This window comes from Chiloscyllium punctatum, chromosome 14 (genome assembly GCF_047496795.1).
Source record: "Chiloscyllium punctatum isolate Juve2018m chromosome 14, sChiPun1.3, whole genome shotgun sequence".
Lineage (NCBI taxonomy): Eukaryota > Metazoa > Chordata > Chondrichthyes > Orectolobiformes > Hemiscylliidae > Chiloscyllium > Chiloscyllium punctatum.
In genome coordinates, this window is record NC_092752.1 from 10,470,546 (window position 1) to 10,491,769 (window position 21,224).

The window sequence follows — 21,224 nt, forward strand, 5'->3', positions numbered from 1 at the left end:
ACCCATTACTTTCAATACAAAGCTAATTCTGTATTTAGGGCTTAAACATCTAGACAGCTTGGCTCATTGGCTCTTCAGGTGGTATGCCATAAGACTATCCAAGACTACCAGAATGTTTTATACAAAGATAGTGAAAATCAATACAAAACATATTTCACGCGTCGATGCATTTGATCTTTCTTTAATTTATTGCATGCACCTCTCCAGCAAAACCATGAGCATAGTAAATGCAAGTAATGATGACATTCATGAGCAAACAATTCAGCTAAAGAAAGTGGGTGTGCCGTGGAATCAGTTATCTCATTGAAGAGCACTGTGTCACTTCAAAGGTTAGGAATCAATGGATGAGCAAATTTATGCACACGTAACATTGAGCCAAATCTGCTAAGTTTGATCACTTTCCTTGATAGCAAGCCCTGAAATTACTGAGGAGGGGCTTGTGGGGGCACGTAAATAACATGAGTATTTTTGTACCAGAGGAATGAGGAAAAAAAACAATTAGGTTCCTCCTCCGAATCGTGAACGGTAATTCCAGATGAAAACACGCACATATATCAGGTGGAAACCTTTTTTTGACTTGCTGCAATACTCCTTATTATCTAAGATCACGTCTGAAGCACAGTCACTTGAGAAATATTTTGGTCCCGATTACACATCAGTGATGACATGCTCAAGACCAAAGGAAACAGAGTGAAGGCAAATGTGCACAGAATTGTTGAACTGCTATAGGTTAGAGAGAGGGGAAGGAAACAAAAACCAAAAAAAAAAATTACCAAGACCTCAGCCGTTCAAGGAAAACAGCAAAGTTCAGCAGCAAATTTAAGGGGCAGATTGACAAGTATTAATTACTGATTAGTTTTTTTTAAAGAATCATTACTTCTTGGATCATTACTACTTTTACAGAACAGATGAAGATCAAGCCGATAGAAGCACCCAACAAAACTTTACAAATAAGGGGTGACCTTATAGAGGGTTATAAAATCATGAGGGGCATGGATAGGATAAATGGACAAAATCTTTTCCCTGGGGTGGGGTAGTCCAGAACTATAGGGCATAGGTTTAGGGTGAGAGGAGAAAGAAATAAAAGAGACCTAAGGGGTAATTTTTTTTCACGCAGAGGATGATATGTGTATGGAATGAGCTGCCAGAAGAAGTGGTGGAGGTTAGTACAATTGCAATATTTAAAAGGCATCTGGATGGGTATATCATTAGGAAGGGTTTGGAGGGATATGGGCCAGATGTGGCCAAGTGGGTCTAGATTAGGTTCGGATATCTGGTTGTCATTGAGGAGTTGGACTGAAGGGTCCGTTCCATGCTGTACATCTGTATGACTCTACGACTGCACAATTACTTTCTTTCTGCATTTTGTAATGTACATTTTGGGGAAATCTTTGAATTCATGGCTTGGGATTTGCTTTCTACCACTAGAAGTTGATGGGTGTTGATATTTCATACCTTTGAAAACATACAACACAAGAGGAGATGACTTTTAGCTCATGGGGTCTGTGTCAACACTTTGTTAAAGTGCTATCCAATTTGTTCCATTTTTCTGCTCACTCTATAGCCAGCAGATTTTGTTTTCTTTTAAATATGACTGAATGGGCTTTCAGCACCACTTCAAGCAGTGCATTCCAAGTCTTCATAATTCATTGCATAATGTGAAAGAAATCTTCCTAGTGTTTATCCAATCACACCCACACCACCACTCCACCCAAACCCCTCCCACCTTCATTGCTTTTTTGCCAATTGGTTGTCAGTACTTGGTTCACCCTACTCGCTCAGAGATTTGAATGCTTCCACTAAACCTTCCCTCAATCTTCTCTACACCAAGGGCAACAATCCCTGTTTCTCCAGCTCCACATAGGTCTCTCACCATCCAAGTGAATCTTTTCTTCAATGCCTTGGCATCTTTCTGAAAGATTGGTGCCCAGAACTGAGCACAAAACTGAGGCTAATAGCGGATTTACCGATGTCCATCATAACTTCCCAGTTTATTTACTCTATACCTTTATCTATAAAGAGCAGGTTCCAAAATGTTTATTTCTAACTGCAGAGTAATAATGTAGCGATGATATAATTGTGGCATCAGCAGTAATGCCTTAAGACTGTGGGACACAGAAGGAACAGTCTGTACTCGAGAAGGAGACAGGAGTTCTCAGTAGAACATATATCACAGAATAAATAAAAGGAGCTATGCAGAAACCTGGACCACAGACACTCTGAGGTAATGACAATCTGGCGAATATACTTAGGCCATAAATTACCCAAAACTACATCCAAATGGGATGTATAAGTGAAACCAAACCACAAACTAGAAAAATAAATCCTGATCAACTTGTCCTGGCACCTTCAAAGATTTGTGCATATGAACACATAGAGGCCTCTCTGTTCCTGCACTCTATTTAAAATTGTCCTTTTCCACTATTATACGGTAGCTTGCAAACACTCTTCAAGGAGACATCTGAATTTACATAGCAATATGAATACAAGATTAGTTTATCATTTGATACCTAAATGCCATTTATCCAAAACAATGTCCCCTCTGAAGTATTGTTAGGCATGCAGAAATTCTGACCACAAGGCCCATCCTGTTGCAGCAAAGTTTGCATTGACATCTTCTCACAGAGATGGGCACGGGGGTAAACATTTTAAACAGCCATGAACTAATACAAAATTAACCTTGCATAGAATACACAAGGAGAAAGGATTCACCTCCTTCCAATGAGCTGATTGCATAACTACACTTGAGAGACTCTCAATTACACAATGTAAAGTCTCATTAGTTATATGTTATCCACATCAAGGCCATTGTAAATATTTTGGCAACAGTATTCTTTTAAGTAATACTTTCTTGTGGCGTATATGCAGCATTTACTGATCAGTGTTATATTCATGCCAAAGCAACCTCAGTTCAAACAAAGAGGAGCACTGTATGCAGTTTGGGTTCCACACAATTGGGAGAATTTTAACGACTAGGCCTTATTATCATGCTGCCAGCTGATTTTTCACCAGAATTAAGGCCTGGAAGGAGACAGGAAACAGTTGCCAGTCTGTGAGAAATCAAATAACTCTTTCCAAATGCCTAACTCCTGTGACCAGTTGGATTATTGGTGGGCAAAATCACAGTTGAATAGACAGAGTCTAAGAAGGCTTTAAAAGCAGGGGGAAGCCAGCAGCTTGAAGGAGTGGTTCTGTAAGCCATATATCTATGGCCAGATTTCTTTTCAGAGAGATGAGAAACATAAGGCAGGCACCACTGTAGTTCCCAATCTGTGAGCCTAGCACCGAAGTCACACTGTGTTGTATTTTTTTCTCTCTGACAGATAGGGGCACAGGAGAACAGTGGATTTGTAGACATGATGGTTCGGAGGCTTGCTTTAGTTCTCAGGAGAGCAGCATAGCTCCCACCGTGCCCTCAAAACCTCAACTCTTAATCCCTGTATCCCCAATATGCCCTGAATACAACCCATGCTCTCTCCAGTCCCCTTCATCCACAACATGTCTCTTCAAGTGGTCAATCTCTTGTTAAAAAAACACGAACACGTCCAGTTAATCACTTATCCACAAAGAGAGATAATCTTTCAATTATCTTTAAAGCTGTCAATTAAAATGTGAACAAGCTCCCACCACCCTGCTAGAAAGTGTGGTCCTGCAGCTTTTGAAACTCATTCGTAATAGACTCAGTTGTAGTAAAGATCCTTAGAAATCCCCTTTATGTTCAACGGCACTATATGGCTGCCCCACCCAACATCAACATACTGGGGGTTACCAGTGACAAAGAACTATACCAGTCCAATACTGTAGTTACAAGAGCCAAAGGCTGTAGATTCTGCAGCAACTAACTCACCCCCCTTGTCCTAAGATCCCATCTACTATCTCAAGACAGAAAGAGTTCAATGGAATATCCCCATTTATCTGAATGGGAATAGCTCCAACAAAATTCACAAAGTTCAACACTATTAAGGGCAAGCAACACATTTGACTGGCACCTCATCCACCTCCTTCACTCTTTGCAAACTTCATCAACTATAACTCTATTACAGTGGCAGCAGTGTATGACAGCTACAATATGCACCAAGGCTCCTAAGACAGAACGTTCCAAACCCACAAATTTTACCACCTAAGAAGGACAGCTGCAGTAGGTATATGGGGGCACCACCTCCAGGTTCTCCTCACCATCCTGACTTGGATATATAATCAGTATTTCTTCACTTTCACTGTGTCAAAACCCTGCGTCACTCCCCCGACCTGCAGCGATTCAAGCTCATCACTACTTAAATCAACTACAATTAAGGATGGGATATAATACTAGCCTAGCTAATGACACCTACATCTGTGAAAGAAAAAATGAAAACAATAGAGTCTAGTGAAACTAACAAAAAGACACAGACTCTTATTTTCAACTTGTCCATGACATTTCATTTTCATTTCAAAGCACAATGACAAGACAATCAATGGAGTATAGTTTAAGCAGCCTACAACCGATTTTTTTTCCCATTTCTGCAGTTTTGAATGTATTTTGACATTTTTCTTAATGGAAAAAGTACTCTAATCCATCTCAACACTAAGACAATGCAGGCCAATGCAATGGCCAATCTACTGTTTCAAGATAGAACACACTCACCAGTCAAAATGTGCCTGATTCCTCAAGCAAATTCTTCTTGGATGCATACACTGCTATAAGGCAGGATTATTTTTTACTCTGGTTTCCAAACTTGAACCAGCACAAGATAATGACAGGGGTAGAAATTCAAATTTTCTAGAGAGACCGCAATAGTAACTTTGACCTCAGAAGAGGTGCACGGGATTGCAACCCAAGGCCTTCCTGACCCAGAAAAATACCATGTAAAAGTAATGCAGGGTCAAGAAGGGACAGAAATTGCATTTTTCAGTCAAAAACTCCAAGGAGTTCATATTTCACAACAATGTTCTCATCTACATTGGAGGATGAAATCCAGGCCTGCATGTTGAAAAAAAAGTGACTCGTTGTAGGGAGCAAGGAACTGATAGTGAGCTGATCATCAATGAACTAAATGGTTAAGGTGTTGAGATGAACAATCGGAGGACATCAAGATGAAGTGAGACAAAATCTTGATCAGACATTTCCTTTGCCTGTTGGGCATTTGAGCGGTCCTATCCAGATTCCAAAAGAAACATGTATTTTTACAGCATCTTTAACTTAATACAACATCCAAAGCATTTCAAGAGTGTCCCAGAACAAAAATGTTGACATTGAGCCACATTAAGAGGCATTTGGACAGATGATCAAAAGGATGGTTAAAGAGGCAGGTTTTAAGATTCTGCTTGAAGAAGGAGAGAGAGGGAGCGAGATGCAAAGATGGCAAAATTCAGGGAGAAAATTCTACAGCTTAAGATCATGGCAACTGCAGGTATAGCCAAATACTGGAGTGGTTAAAAGTAAGAATGGTGAAGAGGTTAAAAATACAGACTAGCCAGAAATTAAACTTAACACAGAATGAACCAGAATAAGCCCAGTTTTCAGTGTTGGTCATTCAACAGCATAAAACGTTCCTCATTAGTCATTAATGAGCTACCAAAATATCAAAGCAGCTCAGAACAGCCACACAATGAATGATATGGGAAATATTACAGGCTGTTCTTTTGTGGTGAGGATTCTAGTCACATTGTTACATTAGAATAGACAATGCCTTCCTCTGCAAAAAACTTTGTTGTGTCCTACATTAATGAATTTAATGCCAATTTTCATTTTTTAAGATTGAAAACCATTGCAACGCACAGCATTAACATTTACATGAGAAGTATAAAACATTTTGCACAATTAGATTTTACATTTGTATTTCAATTCTAGTGGCCATGTGATATTGAAATGAAATTCTTCCTGATATTAGAACAGCTTTACTGCTTTAATATTGCTTTAATATCTTAAAGCTTTTAGTACAGAAGATCAAAGGAGTTAAATTGGATGGCCCATTGACACAGGATTCGTTTTCGATCTGCTGTTTAATCTAATGAGAAGATATTTAGAGAGACAAAGTAAATGAATATTATAAAAGTATTGTTTGCTGAAAAGTGATTTAATGTTTTAATATCCATCAATTTAACAGTAAAAGTTAAAACAAAAAGTAAAATAAACAAAATGTGATTTAGGAAATGTTCTTTTAAAGAGCATTATCAATCTTTTTGTTGCATTTGTTCAAAAACATCATTTTTAATACACTTATATTAAGGTTTATACTAACCCTGATATAATCTTCAAAACCAAATGTAATAAGTTATTTGCTGCATATTCTGAACAATAAGACATCAACACCAACCATGAGACAAAGCTGAGGGTTTATCTTAAGTTATTTTCTAATCAATCTGCTCAGATGTAATAATGCACCTCTGAAGCTGAACCACTAAGGGCACTTCTTCTCCATCACAACAGCCCTCAGGGTTAGTGAATATTGTACCACCCCTGGTCAGGAACAGAAAGTGGCCTTTCAGCTCTTGACTTCGCTCCATCATTCAACTGGATTATCAATTTGGGTAATTTCCTGTACTAACCTGCCCTCCATAACTCCTAACACCCTTAGTTATGAATCTCGTTTGTGAGGTTATAAATTCACTTAATGTTAACAGCTTTTGTATACGGTGGGCATAGAGATTCCTTTTTTTAAATTTTTGCATGGGGAAGCCAGCATTTGTTATTCTTTTCTGATTGTCCTTGAGAAAGAGTTCATGAGTGTTCTTGAACCACTACAGACCATCTGGTGAGGATACATCTAAAGCACTGGTCAGAAGGGGGTTGCAGGAATTTGATCCAGTAATCAGCAAAAGAATTGTTATATATTATCAAACCAAAGCAACAGAATTGGTGAGTTATGTGGGCTATAGCATGTTAGGTCTGGCTGGATTTTCAATATGGATTCAGTAATGTGATACTACCTTTTCGAAAAAGCCCTCAGTTGAATAAGAGGCAAGCTAGCATCCAATTAGTGGCAGAGAGTGCTGCCTTGGCTCAGGAACTGGCATTCGAATTGAAAACTCAAAGGCAACAATGGCAGAACTTTTTTTTTTCCTTTTAAACGAAACAGGAGTACACAGGACCAGCTGTTTGACAGTCCACACAATTGGCCAGTTATTCCCAAAGCAATTTGCACCGCTTTAGCGATGATTGACCTTGGTCCAGTGCGTGCGCACTAATATGAACCACAACTTCCACTCTTCATACTTGCTACTTTGAATGGTTTCTTCTGACTCTCTTCAGACCATTAATAAGCTCATTGACAAGGTTGACAGGCTCTTAACTGAATGTCTGCAGGTTGGTGTCTCCTCCTCCCGGCCCTCATTTTGAAAACTGCAACACATTCTGGAAGCAGCGGAAAGTTGTTAAGTCATCCAAAAGTACTATCCTTACCTAGTCTAGACTACACGTGACTCCTGTCCCATAGCAATATGGTTGACTCTTAACTGCCTTTCTCCATTCAAGTCATGTAGAGATGGGACACAAATGTTGGCCTTGCTGATATCACCCAAGAAAATATAAACTTCTAAAAATGAGTGAACAGCACATGGTGTGTGTATATGACAGATTACAGTAGAGTTTTACACTTATGAAAGCTGGCAGAGAGCCAGGAGAGATTGGAAGAGTCAAGTCCGAGTACAGAGAACAGTCACAGGATTGAGCCATTGCTAGAGGTTTAAGGAAAGAAAATCTGGAGCTCGTCATCCTGGAAAGGACATGCCTGCGAAGTGGACTTTTCCAGATTTACAAAATTATTAACTGTATGACAACGTTAAAGTCAGAAAATGACTTTGGACAAAGGACCGCTATTTCAAATAAGGAAAAGGCAAATTAGGACGTCCATCTGGGACATTTTTGATGCAAAATGCCATAATACTTCCTCAACCAGCAGAGGTGTAAAGCTGAGAATTATGTAAGTTCTTATTTGTTATTACTTTGTGCTATGGCACCAACAATCACAGAATATATAATCTGGGGACAGTAGGTAGAGGAATTATGAAACTGAGTCCTAATATTAAAGATCTGACAGTGAAGGGAAAACAGGAGTAGTGGGCTTGTCTGAATTTTTTTAATTCTCTCATGCCCTTGAGAAAGTGGTGGTGAAATGCCTTCGTAAAAAACGACATCTATGTGCAACATTTAGACCCACAATAACACTGGGGAGGGAATTCCAGGATTTTGACCCAGTGACAGCGAAAGAACAGTAACGCATTTCCACATCAGGATGGTGAGTGGCCTGGAGGGCTACTTTGTGTGCTGATACTCCCATATATGTGCTGCCCTCGTCCTTCTAGATGGAATTGGTTGTGGGTTTAGAAGGTGCTGTCTAAGGATCTTTGGAGAATTTCTGCAGTGAATTTTCTAGATAATGCAGACTGCTGCTGCTGCTGCATGTTGGTGGTGGAGGGAATGGATGCTTTGTGAATGTGGTGCCAATGAAGCATGCTGCTTTGTCCCAGATGGTGTCAACCTTCTTTAGTGTTGTCACAGCTACACTCATCCAAGCAAGATGTGAGTGCCATCCTCTGGGATAAGATCTCATTGAAATATCTGCAATGGTAAAAGTTAAGCAAAAGGTAGAAAAAATGTTTGAATAGGAAGGGCTTAGGGGGATACAGGCCAAATGTTGGCAAATGGGACTAGATTAATTTAGGATATCTGGTCAGCATGGACGAGTTGGACCCAAGAGTCTGTTACCATGCTGTACATTTCTTTGAATCTATAACAAAAGAAAGATGATTTTACTCAAAAGATCTAATTTGAGACATATTCACACTATGTTACGTGGGAGCTGAAAGAAAGATAACCACTTTTCCTCTTCTGGCATACAGCAAGTAGAATTAGACCGCGCAGGGCAGATGGTAGAAAGTATGAAAAAGTAACAAAAGATCAACAGTTGTGAAACTCATCTTTACTCTGTTAAATCCTAGGAACAGTTATCTCCCTGGGACTGGACCTAAATGAAATGAAGCAGACAATCGAAACTTGGTTCTTTATTTCTTTCTTCCCCAGAATGAATTATTAAGGCATGACAAATATTGACCATCTGTTCTCTACCATTTCATCTTGAAAGGTCCACTGTTGTAGAACTCACTGTAGCATTTCAGCAGAAATTAATTTGTTGTTTCATTTGTTCCACCCCACTTTATTCATGTCGGAAAAGAATAAGTGAAATACAGATGGGAAACATTGTTTGTTGGAATCTGTGAATTCTCTTATTTTGTGAGGATAGCAAACTCATTTTGAAAAGGAAATGACTTCAATTTCTAACCAATGCAGTAGAGATAAAGAGGGATTACTGATTACATACAAATCACAGCACAGGATGCAACTGATTTCTATAGGTGTTTCTGCTCCACGAGTCTCTTTGTACTTCTCATCTGTCCCAGTCAACAATCCCTTCCCTTTGGTTCTTCCTCACCTATCTGATTAGCTTACATGTATCTGTGCTGAAAATGTGGTGCTGGAAAAGCACAGCAGGTCAGGCAGCATCCAAGGAACAGGAGAATCAACGTTTCGGGCATGAGCCCTTCTTCAGGTGGCAGCAAGTTCCACAGTAAGACACTCTGCAGATAGGTTGCTCCAGATGTATTTATTGGATCTGCTATGGTGATTGTGTCCCAGGTTGTTTGATTCCAAGGCAATCTTCTCTATACCTTTACCAAATACCTTTTATAATTTCATGAGCATTTCAGCATTCCCTTCACTGGAGAAAAAAGCTCCATGGTATTCAGTCTTTCCAAATAGTTTCGCTCACTGAGTTCTGCCAACATCCTTGGAATTCTTTTCTGACTGTTCTCAAATCCCTCAATATCTTTTTCAGTAGTATGAACATCAGAACTGTGCACAATACATGAATCATCATACAAGGCTCTCTATCTAGCTTTTTAATTCTATGTTACAAAGATAAAGTCAGAATTTTTTTTATTGTGGAGAAGCCCAATATACAAAAGAATCCATCACACAGAAGTACACCAAACAAAACAGGATCTGGAAAGTGGTTTGATTATTTCTATTCCAATGAGAATACACATCGTTGTCTTGGATTATATTGCAATGTTTGCCCTGAGTTGAATGTCTGAATGTGTAAATTGGGTTATTCTTGATGGCTTTACTAATCCATCTTATAAAGAGCAGCCCAAAATATTATCTCTAATATTTTGTGACTTATTTTATTGAGCCTCAGTAGGAATGCACTGTGTGTCTTGGTTGGACAGTAGCCTTCCCTCAGTCAGAACCTGGAATGCTCACAAGAGCAGCCAGAGAGGTAGTTATGTTTTAAAAGTACTCAGCATATTGGTAACTATTTCTCAACTTATTGTCTCTCCGACTTGTCAAATATGAGAGACTAATATTAACCAATAAGTGCAGTTATCTGAACCTTTACTGTGAAGACTGGCAGATTTTAAAATTTTTCACCAGGACTATATATTCTATCCTAACCTGCAGAGTAGGAAAAGTGCTGAAGTCAATACAAACTGAATTGAAAGTTCATCAACCAGCCATATAGGAATTTCAGAAATGTAAGTGAAAAATAAAAAGTCGTTTTTTGTGTGTGTCTTTTATTTATCCTCATGTGTTTCTTCTTTGGGATCCGGTGCATTGGCTCCTTTCTCACCCAACATCTATTACACATACTCAATGAGCTAAATTTATTAGATCACAAGACCAAGATGGATTTTGCTGTCTCAGCTGTGATGTCTCAAGCTCTGGACCTGATTGTGAGCAGCTAACATGGAAGAAAATGGGGAACTTCCTGAACTGTGTCACCCACCTTTTGCCATATGCATTCCCTGAACTATGAGGCAGCACCGACCAATTTTCTTTGCTGTCATGCATATATGCATATACTCTTATAAATCAAATTTGTCTCTTCCTTATTATTATCTTACTAATTGCAAAAGGAAGCATGTTTTCTTATTTTCATGCAACAACAACTTCTTTAACTCTAAGGATGGATCAATCAGGCCGCCAACCTTCACTTGCTTATTGTAAAAAGCACAAATTTATTCCATCTTTTAAACCTTAATTTAGCTTAAGGAACACAGGAGTAGCAAAAGGCAATCATAATCCACTTTCCTCTGGAGATAGTATACCTTTCAATTGGAATACTGTGCTTTGGTTGCTTTATCTGAGGAAAAATACACTGATATTGCAGACAGCCCAGAGAGGGTTCACTCAGCTGATCCCAGGTTTGGAAGTACTGTCTTATGAGCAGATTGGGCCTGTACTCACTAGAAAATAGAAGAGTGTGAGATGACCTGATTGAAACATACAAGATTCTTCAGGGGACTTGATATGGTAAACGCTGTTTCCCATTATGGAAGAGTCTACGACCAGAGGACATAATTCTACAATAAGGTGTCACAAAATTTAAGATAGATGAGGAGGAACAACTTCTCTCAGAGGGCAGTGAAGCTGTGGAATTCTATACCACAGTGGTACTGGAGCCTGGGCAGCATTGTGGCTCAGTGGTTAGCAGGGCTGCCTCACAGCACCAGGGACCTGGGTTCAATTTCAGCTTCAGAGACAGTCAGTGTGGAATTTACACGTTCTCCCCATGGCTGCACGGGTTTCCTCCAGATGCTCCAATTTCCTCCAACAGTCTAAAGATGAGCAGGTTAGGTGGATTAGCCATGGGAAATTCAGGGTTACGGGGATAGGAGAGAAGGAGGGGTCCGGCTGGAATGCTCTTTAGAGAATTAGTGTTGACTCGATGGGCCAAGTGCCCTGCTTCCACATTGTAGAGATACTATAATGAAGTATATTCAAGCCGGAGACAGACAGATTTGTAGTCAGTAAGAGAATCAAAGGTTATGGGGAAAAGGCAGGAAAGTGGAGCTGAGGATTATTAGATCAGCTTGGCATCATTTGAATGGGCTGAATGGCCTACTTCTGCTCCTATGCCTTACTGATTAGCACCTTCATTGTTTCTTTGATATACCTTGATAACATGACCTGAGAAAAATTGCATAGATATTCAATGGCAGCCTTTGGAGAGAAGAGTTGCAAATAGATTAACAGAAATGTTTCTCCGTTCACAATAAATCTGCTCATAAACACAATGCCTAGTCAATCCAAAAAAACCTTTAGAAAATTTGAACAGCTTAATCAGATTTCCTTAACACGTCTTGTGACACAATATTATTAATTATTGTCCTCTTCATATTCATAGCGCCTTAAATAACACTTATGAACTATATTTCTTCGAGTTTGCTATGATTTTGAGTTGTTTAAATGTCATGATCAAAATCTAAACAGTGATGCATAAATTATTTTTATAACCAGAAGTTCTGTATGTAGGTTTGCTTGCTGAGCTGCAAGTTTCATTTTCAGACGTCTCATCACCATACTAGGTAAGATCATCAGTGAGCCTCCAGATGAAGCACTGATGGCATGGCCTGCTTTCTATTTATGTGTTTAGGTTTCCTTGGGTTGAAGATGTCATTTCCTGTGGTGACATCATTCCCTGTTCTGTTTTCTCAGGGGGTAGTAAATGGGATCCAAGTCAATGTGTTTGTTGATAGAGCTCCAGTTGGAGTGCCATGCTTCTAGGAATTCTCATGTGTGTCCCTGTTTGGCTTGTCCTAGGATGTATGTGTTGTCCCAGTCGAAGTGGTGTCCTTCCTCATCTGCATGTAAGGATACTAGTGAGAGTGGGTCATTACTTTTTGGTGCTCGTTGATGTTCATGTATCCTGGTGGCTGGTTTTCAGAAAACTAAACACGTAAATAGAAAGTGGGCCATGCCACCAACACTTCATCTGGAAACTCACTGGTGATGTTACCTAATATGGTGACAAAACGTCTGAAAACAAACCTTCCAGCTCACTGAGCAAACCTACATCCAGAACCTCAACCTGAGCTACAAAGCTCCTCAAAACTCACTATAACCAGAAGTGCTAACACACACAACCAAATGGTTTTTACCATCAGCAATTTTCATTTACGAATCACCACCATTAAATCTCCTGTGTTTTCAGTCATTCAACTGACTTGCAGAGCCCATTAGGGAAATGCAAAAACACCAAAGGTGAGGGAGAGGTAGGAGAGAGGGAGAGAGCTAAATCAAAATGAAGTTGGGAGGGGACGATGATGCTAAGTGAAAAAAATAGGTAAACAAACTGCTTTTTGTCAAAAGTATGAACTAAAAGTAAAAAGGATGAAATTAAATAGAATCATTAATGCATGATTGAAATATGTGTTCTCAAGTCCCTTTGATTCATTGATAAACATTCTAAGCACCAATTAATTACTCACGAATGTGCATTGTAAGTAAAGGAGGAACAAGGGATGGGTTCGTTGACAATGCACAAAAATTTCCTGCAAGAAGTTTCAACAGCTGCAAATTATTTTTAATCAAACTGTTTAGACATGTTATGGCACACCAGAGTCCCTGGTGGTGTGAGGCAGTAGCATTAACCACACTGCCACTGTGATGCCTATTGTTGACTTCTTGTTCAACACAATGGGTTATTCTGTCCTTATCACTTTGCAGTTTGGGATTTGGCTGCACACAAATTGATATTTTTGTAATCAACATTAACATAGTGCCCACAGATAAATCAGTACTTCATTGGGTGTAATGTGATTTGGGGCATCCTGGGGAGCCAAAATCTATGCGTACTACCTAAAATTTAAAAAAATCTGATCAAAATGGAAGCAATGCACTGAAAAATATCATCATTAGCTAAATTACAGATAATTATTGGTAGGTATTGTTCAGCTTAAACAAACTGTTCTCAAATCTATCTAAGAAACTTGACCTTTACTAGTGCTAGTTAAAAACTCATCTGTCTTTGCTTCAGTTTCTTGGACTTGCTGCAGCTGCAACATGCACCTTTTGTCTCCTTACGTTCCCAACAAGTCCTATGAGATCCCAAACCAGACACATTTTGTACTTTACCAGTATAACAGTATGTATGTATGTGCACACACACTCACATTAACTCAGGTACTGGTGTCATTTTAATCACAGCAAGGTAAAATAACAATTTCCCTCTTTATTTAAAATATATTAAGAAGGAGTGAAAGCCATCAAATGAAATTTCCAAGCTATTAACAAGTATTGATTGCTTACAAACCAATGCATGCAAAAGTGCAACTGTGTACAATTAAGCTCATATTAAATTTGCTGGACCAGAATTTGTAAAATGTATTAAATTAATACATGTTAAAAAATAGAGGACACACATTGTCCTTTTGCTGCACAACTGAACTTAAAATAAAGTGACTTGTCTTGCTTCCAGATATTCTCAACCTGAAAAGCCACACTTTAATTCAAGTTTCAAAAATATGCTTACGATCATGAATAAATATTTCTATTATACATTCAACACGTTTATATTCAAAACCAAACATTCAAAACTCTGAGTTACTTTGCAAGTTCATTGCCATGCCATAAGATTACAAAGTCAAATACATCACACCACTTTAGAATAACCAGAGTCAATCTTGTTTGTTGATGTAAAGTTGCCAATGAGAACATTTCAAATGGTGACAAAGAAGGCAATCATTACCGTTCACTTTTAACAGCACATCAATATCTGACCAAACACCAATATCATTGATTTTTTTTAAACCTTCCACAATGCAAGCTGGGAACAGTTAAGGACTTCACTCCATAATTTTGAAATGAAATTGAAGAGCACTTCAACAATTTTATTCCATTTATCTGTCTGAACTTTGTGTTTTGTGAAGTCTTGCAGCTGTCAAATTGGGAATTGTGCACTCTGGAATATTGTAACCACACAGTTTTGCATGTAAAATGCAACTCATCGATTTTTAAAAATTATTATATTGTTGCTCTAACCAGTCATGCACCACCATAGAAGTGATGTGAATATTTTGAATTTTTCAAGCTGGTATAACTAGTATAGTTCAGTATCTGGGTCGATGACAATCCACAGGATGTTGAGTAATGTTCTGAACTTTAAGGAGATTTAAGTTCTGTCTTGGTGGAGGTGGTCAATGGTTGGCACTTCTAATTCTCTTTATAACAGCAGATCAACATAAATCGATGGCCAAGAGGAGGCAGTGGCAGAGTAGTAATGTAATTGGACAAATAATCCAGTGGTCTAGGCTAATGCTCTGCAGACACAGGTTCAGATCACACTGTGGCAGCTGGTGCAATGTAAATACATTTCATAGATCTAGAACATAAAGCTATTCATAGTGAGGTGACCATGAAACTGCAATTGGTTATTGTATAAAGCCAGGTGGATCACTGTCATCCTTTAAGGGAGGCAATCTGCAATGCTACTCCAGTCTGGCCTACACATGACTCTAGACCCAGAGCAGCTATTGTTGACTCTTCACTTCCCATTGTAATAGCTGAGCAAGCCACTCAACTTAAGTGCAGCTAGAAACAAATGTTGGTCTTGCCAGAAACATCCACATCTTGCAAAAGAATGAAGATAAAGGTCATCTAATTAGATAGCACCTATCTAATTAGGTGCTGCTGAATTGTTTCCTAATCCAACTTTGATGCTACGCGTATTCACAATGCAATAGGAATGACACTGTTACTAATATAGCTTCCTGAACTGGATGTGAAAACATCATACAATAAGAATTTATGCCAATGTCACTGTTAAGCGATACAGTGACTGAATGATTCCTGTGAGTATAACACAATCACATAATAATCAGCAAAACTCTTCTTCTATCACAATTGTAACTTTTCTGTCAAAGCTTGATACATCAACCAAGACACTGAATAATGGGGAGTAAACCAAATGCATCACATCAAAACACAAACTCCGATGAAGGGTCATCAACCCAGAATGCTAGCCCTGTTGGTTTTTCCTTCCACAAAACTGCGTGACCAATCATATATTTCTAAAATTCTCAATTTTTACTGTACAATATACAAGATTTATGGCTAAGGGCAGAAAGTCTGGAGAGAATGTGCAGAATTTTTTTTCACCCAGAGGATGGTGGGAATCTGAAAATCACTGCCTGTAAGGTTGGTAAACGCAGGACATTTAACAAATATTTAGAGGTGCACTTGGTTGTCCTTGTATGCTATGATCTGCCTCTAATGCTCGCAAAACAAACCTTCTCACTATACTTAGTAACATATGATTACAATAAAACAAATCAAATCAAATCAAATTAACGTCAAGGCAAGCAAAGCAATAGGCCAAGTGCTGGAAATGAGATTTGAATAAGTCAGGTGGTTGTTTACACCTGGTGCAGTCTCAATGGGCTGAAGGCCATTTTCTGTGTTATAGATTTCTATGACTCTGTAAGCTGTGAACTGCGTTTGTGAAGCATTTGAGAAGGTTTTGCTTTTGTTGCATGAGAGAGAGAGAGAGAGAGAGAGAGAGAGAGAGAGAGAGAGCCTAGTCTTGAAAAGAGTTCAATTAGGGCAATATCTTGTTTCCAGTTCTACCTATTGGGGAGGAGGTCAAAGCTATGTGAAAGTTATAAAGTAGATTCACAGTGATCCAACCACTAATTAGGAGCTTCAATTGTCAAGACTGGCTTGGAGATGTTCAGCATTTTTAAAAACAACATCTAAGATTAAGTACCAGACAAGGATCCACAGAATTAAAGAAGGTTACGAGAGTTAAGTTCAACCTACACTATGTATTATTTTCAGAAAAGGCAACAGTTATTTTTCCTGGCTGCCTATGAGGATGTCAATTCCTTTGTGAATGCTCGCCCTTGTGATGCAAATTTTTTTTAACATAATTTACCTTAGAGTTTGGATTTTGAACTAATGTCATGTGGGTTTCTGTCTCTGTGTATAAGGTGTTTATTAATTGTTAGTCTGTCTGTACCCATGACTTTTAGAAAATCAATCTGAAAGAGGGCTCCTGGAGTGATAATGGGAATTTGTTTGCATTCGGAGACTTTATGATCAGACAAGGTAAGCACTGAATAGCATTAGCTTGCTTTTGATCTTGAAAAATTAAGAGTTGATTTTTCTTCCCTACTTTAGAGAAAACTCCATAGCTTGGAAAGCTTTTCATAAATCTGTGCATAAGTCCTGGTTGAAGTTAGAGAGAAAAATCAGTTTCTCCTAGAGAAAGAAGTCAGTTTTTTTTAAGAAAAGCAAACACATTGGTGACTGAAAGAAAAAAAAATCCTTTGAAGGTTCCAGACCGGAAGCGTTTGGTCAAAATATTGATGGGATTATTTGACGATGAAAAGATTAAGCTCAATTGTGTGGCTATCCAAGAAAAAAGGCTAAAATTCTCTGAGGGGTAGAAATTGAAAGAAATGGTTACGTCAAACTTAATGATAGAGAAGGAAATACACTCAAGTATGAATATTATAAAGTGATGGTGTTGGGTAGATGGGATTGTACATTGCTGTGTACTTTGAAATCTTTCACCTTGCGTTATATGTAAATAGTTTGGTTTATTCTATATTACCTTCATATCTTTCATAATAAATCTCTGGTTACTTGTTGAAACCAAACCACTGCATGCTTATATTGCAATGAGAGATCACCTCATTAAATTAAAACACTCAAAACTTGACCTATTAAAACAGATTTTAGTCTATGCTCTGACTTGCCCAGTATCCTGGAATCATGGCATTCCCAAATAGGTGAGCTTACATCATAGTATTAATTGTAAGTTGCCATAAATCCGTATAGGGAGAATTTTACTTTAAAGCAGCTGGATCTGGAACATCGCATTCATCATAAATGTTGCAATCCGCCCAACTACTGAAACATTATTCCCAAATTCAATGCAAATTATTTCACCAACTGTGAGAAAGACACCTTTTTTTTCAGTCAAATTTATTCCACACTTTTAAAAACACTAGACGAATGCTTTAAAGGTACAAAATGTATAATTTCTAAATCAACAGTTAATTGTGTTTAAATGTTGCTGAGTCAAATCTATGCACATCAATTGGAAAATAATTAGGAAGTGAGCTAATTTATTCCTGGAATACAAAGTAAAAGCAGCTGACAATTGCTTTCTTGGCAATGTTACTCATTTCAAATTATTTTTCAGCATGGTCACCATCTGCCGCTGCTCAATTTTTTCTCCCTCTCTGGCTACAGATTTGTTTTAACAGCTAGAGATACTGCTTCTGCCCTCGGAAATACAGAACAGAAAACTGCCCACATTACAAAATTTAGCAATGCATAACTCCAGTCAAATGCATGAAAACGATTCTTCTCTGAAATGAAAACACTAATTGGTTATTAATATTTGAATCATGTTCACGAGTTGTCTTTCGAAAGAAATTTGATCCAATCATGTGTAGCAATTGGAGAAATTAGTGCTGTTCTGGAGGCTCAAGAGAAGGTTTCAATAGAAACATAGAAAATAGGTGCAAGAGTAGGTCATTCAGCCCTTCAAGCCTGCACTACCATTCAATATGATCATGGCTTATCATACAATTTCAGTATCCCACTCTCACTTTCTCTCCTTACTCCTTAATCCCTTTAGCTGCAAGGGTCACATCCAGCTCCCTCTTGAATATACCGAACAAACTGACCCCAACAGCTTTCTGTGCCAGTGAGTTCCACTTTTGAAAGACGTGTCCAAAATTGTGAAGGGTCCAAAGAGTAAAAATTGAGAGACTGTTTTTATTAGCCATTTCAAATTAAGAACCAAAGGACACAGAATTAAAGTGACTGGAAAAAGAAAATCCAAAAGTGACATGAAGAAAATGTTTTTGATGTGGTTGAGGCAGATTCAACTGTGGTTTTCAAGAAGAAATTGGATAAACACATGAAGGAATAAATTTTGCAAGAGTATGGGCTAAGGAAGCTGCAGCTGAAAGTGAAATACCCTCAACAGGTTAAGTAGCTTGTGCTATGAGAGATAACTTCCTTCAGGCTATGTTTGGCTCAATAGCAACATTCTTGCCACAAGTTAGAAGGTCACAGGTCCCTCCAAGAACTTTGAAACATAATCTAGGATTACACTCTAATCAAACACCACGGGACTGCTACACTGTCAATGATACGACCTTCCATATGAGACGCTAAACAAAGGTTCGATCAACTTGTTCAGTTGGATAATGATATCCCAATGATATATGAAGGTTATGACTGACATTTATCTGTTTACCAACACAAACAAATCCAATGAATTGGCTACTGGCCAGCCATGGCTTCAGAACAGAAGACAGCTATACTGACAGGGTCAGCTGGAAGAGGGTGAGAGAAAGTGTGTGGGGCGGTTAAACAATTGTATGGACCAATTGCATTAAGTGGAGTTTTTCTGTGTTATGCATTCTGTTTGATTCTATTTGATATAACCACTGGTCACTTCAGTTTATGGGGTGGATTCAGTTTAGATCAAAATATTTCTTCTGAATCCATACTCTGCATATGTACGAAATGTATGTTTTCTTTTAGATTAAGCACATCTTGCAGATTAAGTCCATTTTTGGGCAAACAACACACGTGTAGAATTAATGAGCAAAATTACATTTCTGGTTGGTTCCCACACTTGCCACAGCATGGTTATATCTCAGTTTTGAATAAACATACCTTATTCAACTGGCTAAAAACTCTCTGCAGTCAACTAGATTTATTAAAACAACCAGAAGCAATGCTGGCATACTAGAATAAGTGATACATCTTGTAAATGCAACTCACTCTTTTGGAGTCTCTGGGACCTTTGGTCTTTCAATCTTCATCTTGAGTTCAGTGGGTACATGTAGAATCTCCACACACGATTTGATGGATTGATTAGAGTCTTCCCGGCACACTGAAAAGATAATTAAAGCATCAGGAATTAATTTTCTGTAGACGCACAGCTCAGATGAAGGGTTGGTGAAAACCTTTGCACTTTGCTTTTGGATGTAGCTTGCTCTGGGTGCAGTTCCAGCAATTTATGCTTTTTCTTCTTTACAGTGTACTGTTGTAAGGTAAAGGTGCATAAAACAGACAACATGAGAGTTAGCACTTTCAAATAAAATCCAGTCTACAACAGAACCACTTTCTAAAAACAACGTTATTACTTTTCTGCTTGTTTTCCTCCTTCCAATTATACAGAAGAAATCCATATCAGAACCAGTGTTTTTAAATATTATCAGATAGATATCATGTGCACCTTGAATAATTTACAATGATGAGAAGATCTCTCCGTCTTATTTCAATTTAATTCCTTTTGCACCTTCCATTGACTGCATTTCAATTAAACAGTCATACAGGCAGCTCCATGTCATAATTATTCAGAGTACAATGTTTTTGTATAATAATTATTAAAATGGCTTTGTGCATGAACCATAACATTATTTTGTGAACAGGTACTGGCAGCATTATAAAACATAGTAGGAATGGGCACAAGGTCAAATCCACTCTAATTAAAACAGTATATGCAGCAAAATGATATTTCAGCCTTAGTATTGAGAAAATAAAGACAATAATTCTGCCAGATGTGAGGGTGCAATGACTCCACACAACAGTATATTCTCATGATCAAGATTTCTTATGATACAATGGCTCAGGCTGCTTAGTTGATAACCTCGGTATCGAATAGACTGACAGTCATAGTGACAAAAATGGCTAAAAGAAGTGTGAGATTGCTAAGAAAATTGAAAGCCAGTGGTAACCAGTGACAACTCTTTCATAAACTTAACTCTAATACAACCCTCAATCTGTGTAGAGACAAAAAGCTGGCAATCTGATGAGTTTGGTAAGGATAAGCAACTCTGTACAAAAGCCCCACATTTCTCCCAAAATTGAAATAATATAACTCACCTCTCCATATACATATAAAATTGAATGGGGCATGAACACAAACCGAACTGGATTAGCTATATTGGTATTCTGGAAACAAGAGCAGGTCAGATATTAGGAATCTTGCAGTGAGCAACTCACCTCCCGACTCACCAAACCCTGTCCACCATCTACAAGTCACAAGTCAAGAGTATGATGGACTACTGCTCCACTTGCATGGGGATGTGTGCAGCTCCAACAATTCTCAGCAACCTTCAAACCACCAAGGACAAATCAGCCCATTTGACTGGCACCACATCTATGTTATTCATTCGTGGGATGTGGATATTGCTGGCTAGACCAGCTTTTATTGCCCATTCCTAAATGCCCAGACCCATATATTGCGATGGGTCTGGAGTCACATATAGGCTAGATTACCTAAGGACTGCGGTTTCCTTTCCAACAATCGAAAACAGTCATCATTTGACCCTTAGACCAGTGTTTTTTTTGTTGATTTAACATTCCACCATCTGCTATGACAGGATTTGAACCCAGATCCGCAGGACATTACATTGGTCTCTGTATTAATAGC

General features: G+C 38.4%; 1 protein-coding gene across 3 annotated transcripts in view; it reads right to left on the reverse strand.

Moving 5' to 3' along the window:
- Positions 1–21,224, reverse strand: part of ccser1 (coiled-coil serine-rich protein 1) — a 1,276,667-nt gene that overhangs the window by 863,518 nt on the left and 391,925 nt on the right. For all 3 annotated transcript variants that reach the window (XM_072583863.1, XM_072583864.1, XM_072583865.1), the window contains exon 5: positions 19,568–19,679. In XM_072583863.1, the coding sequence (XP_072439964.1) occupies positions 19,568–19,679 (112 nt within the window). The remainder of the gene's footprint in view (positions 1–19,567; positions 19,680–21,224) is intronic.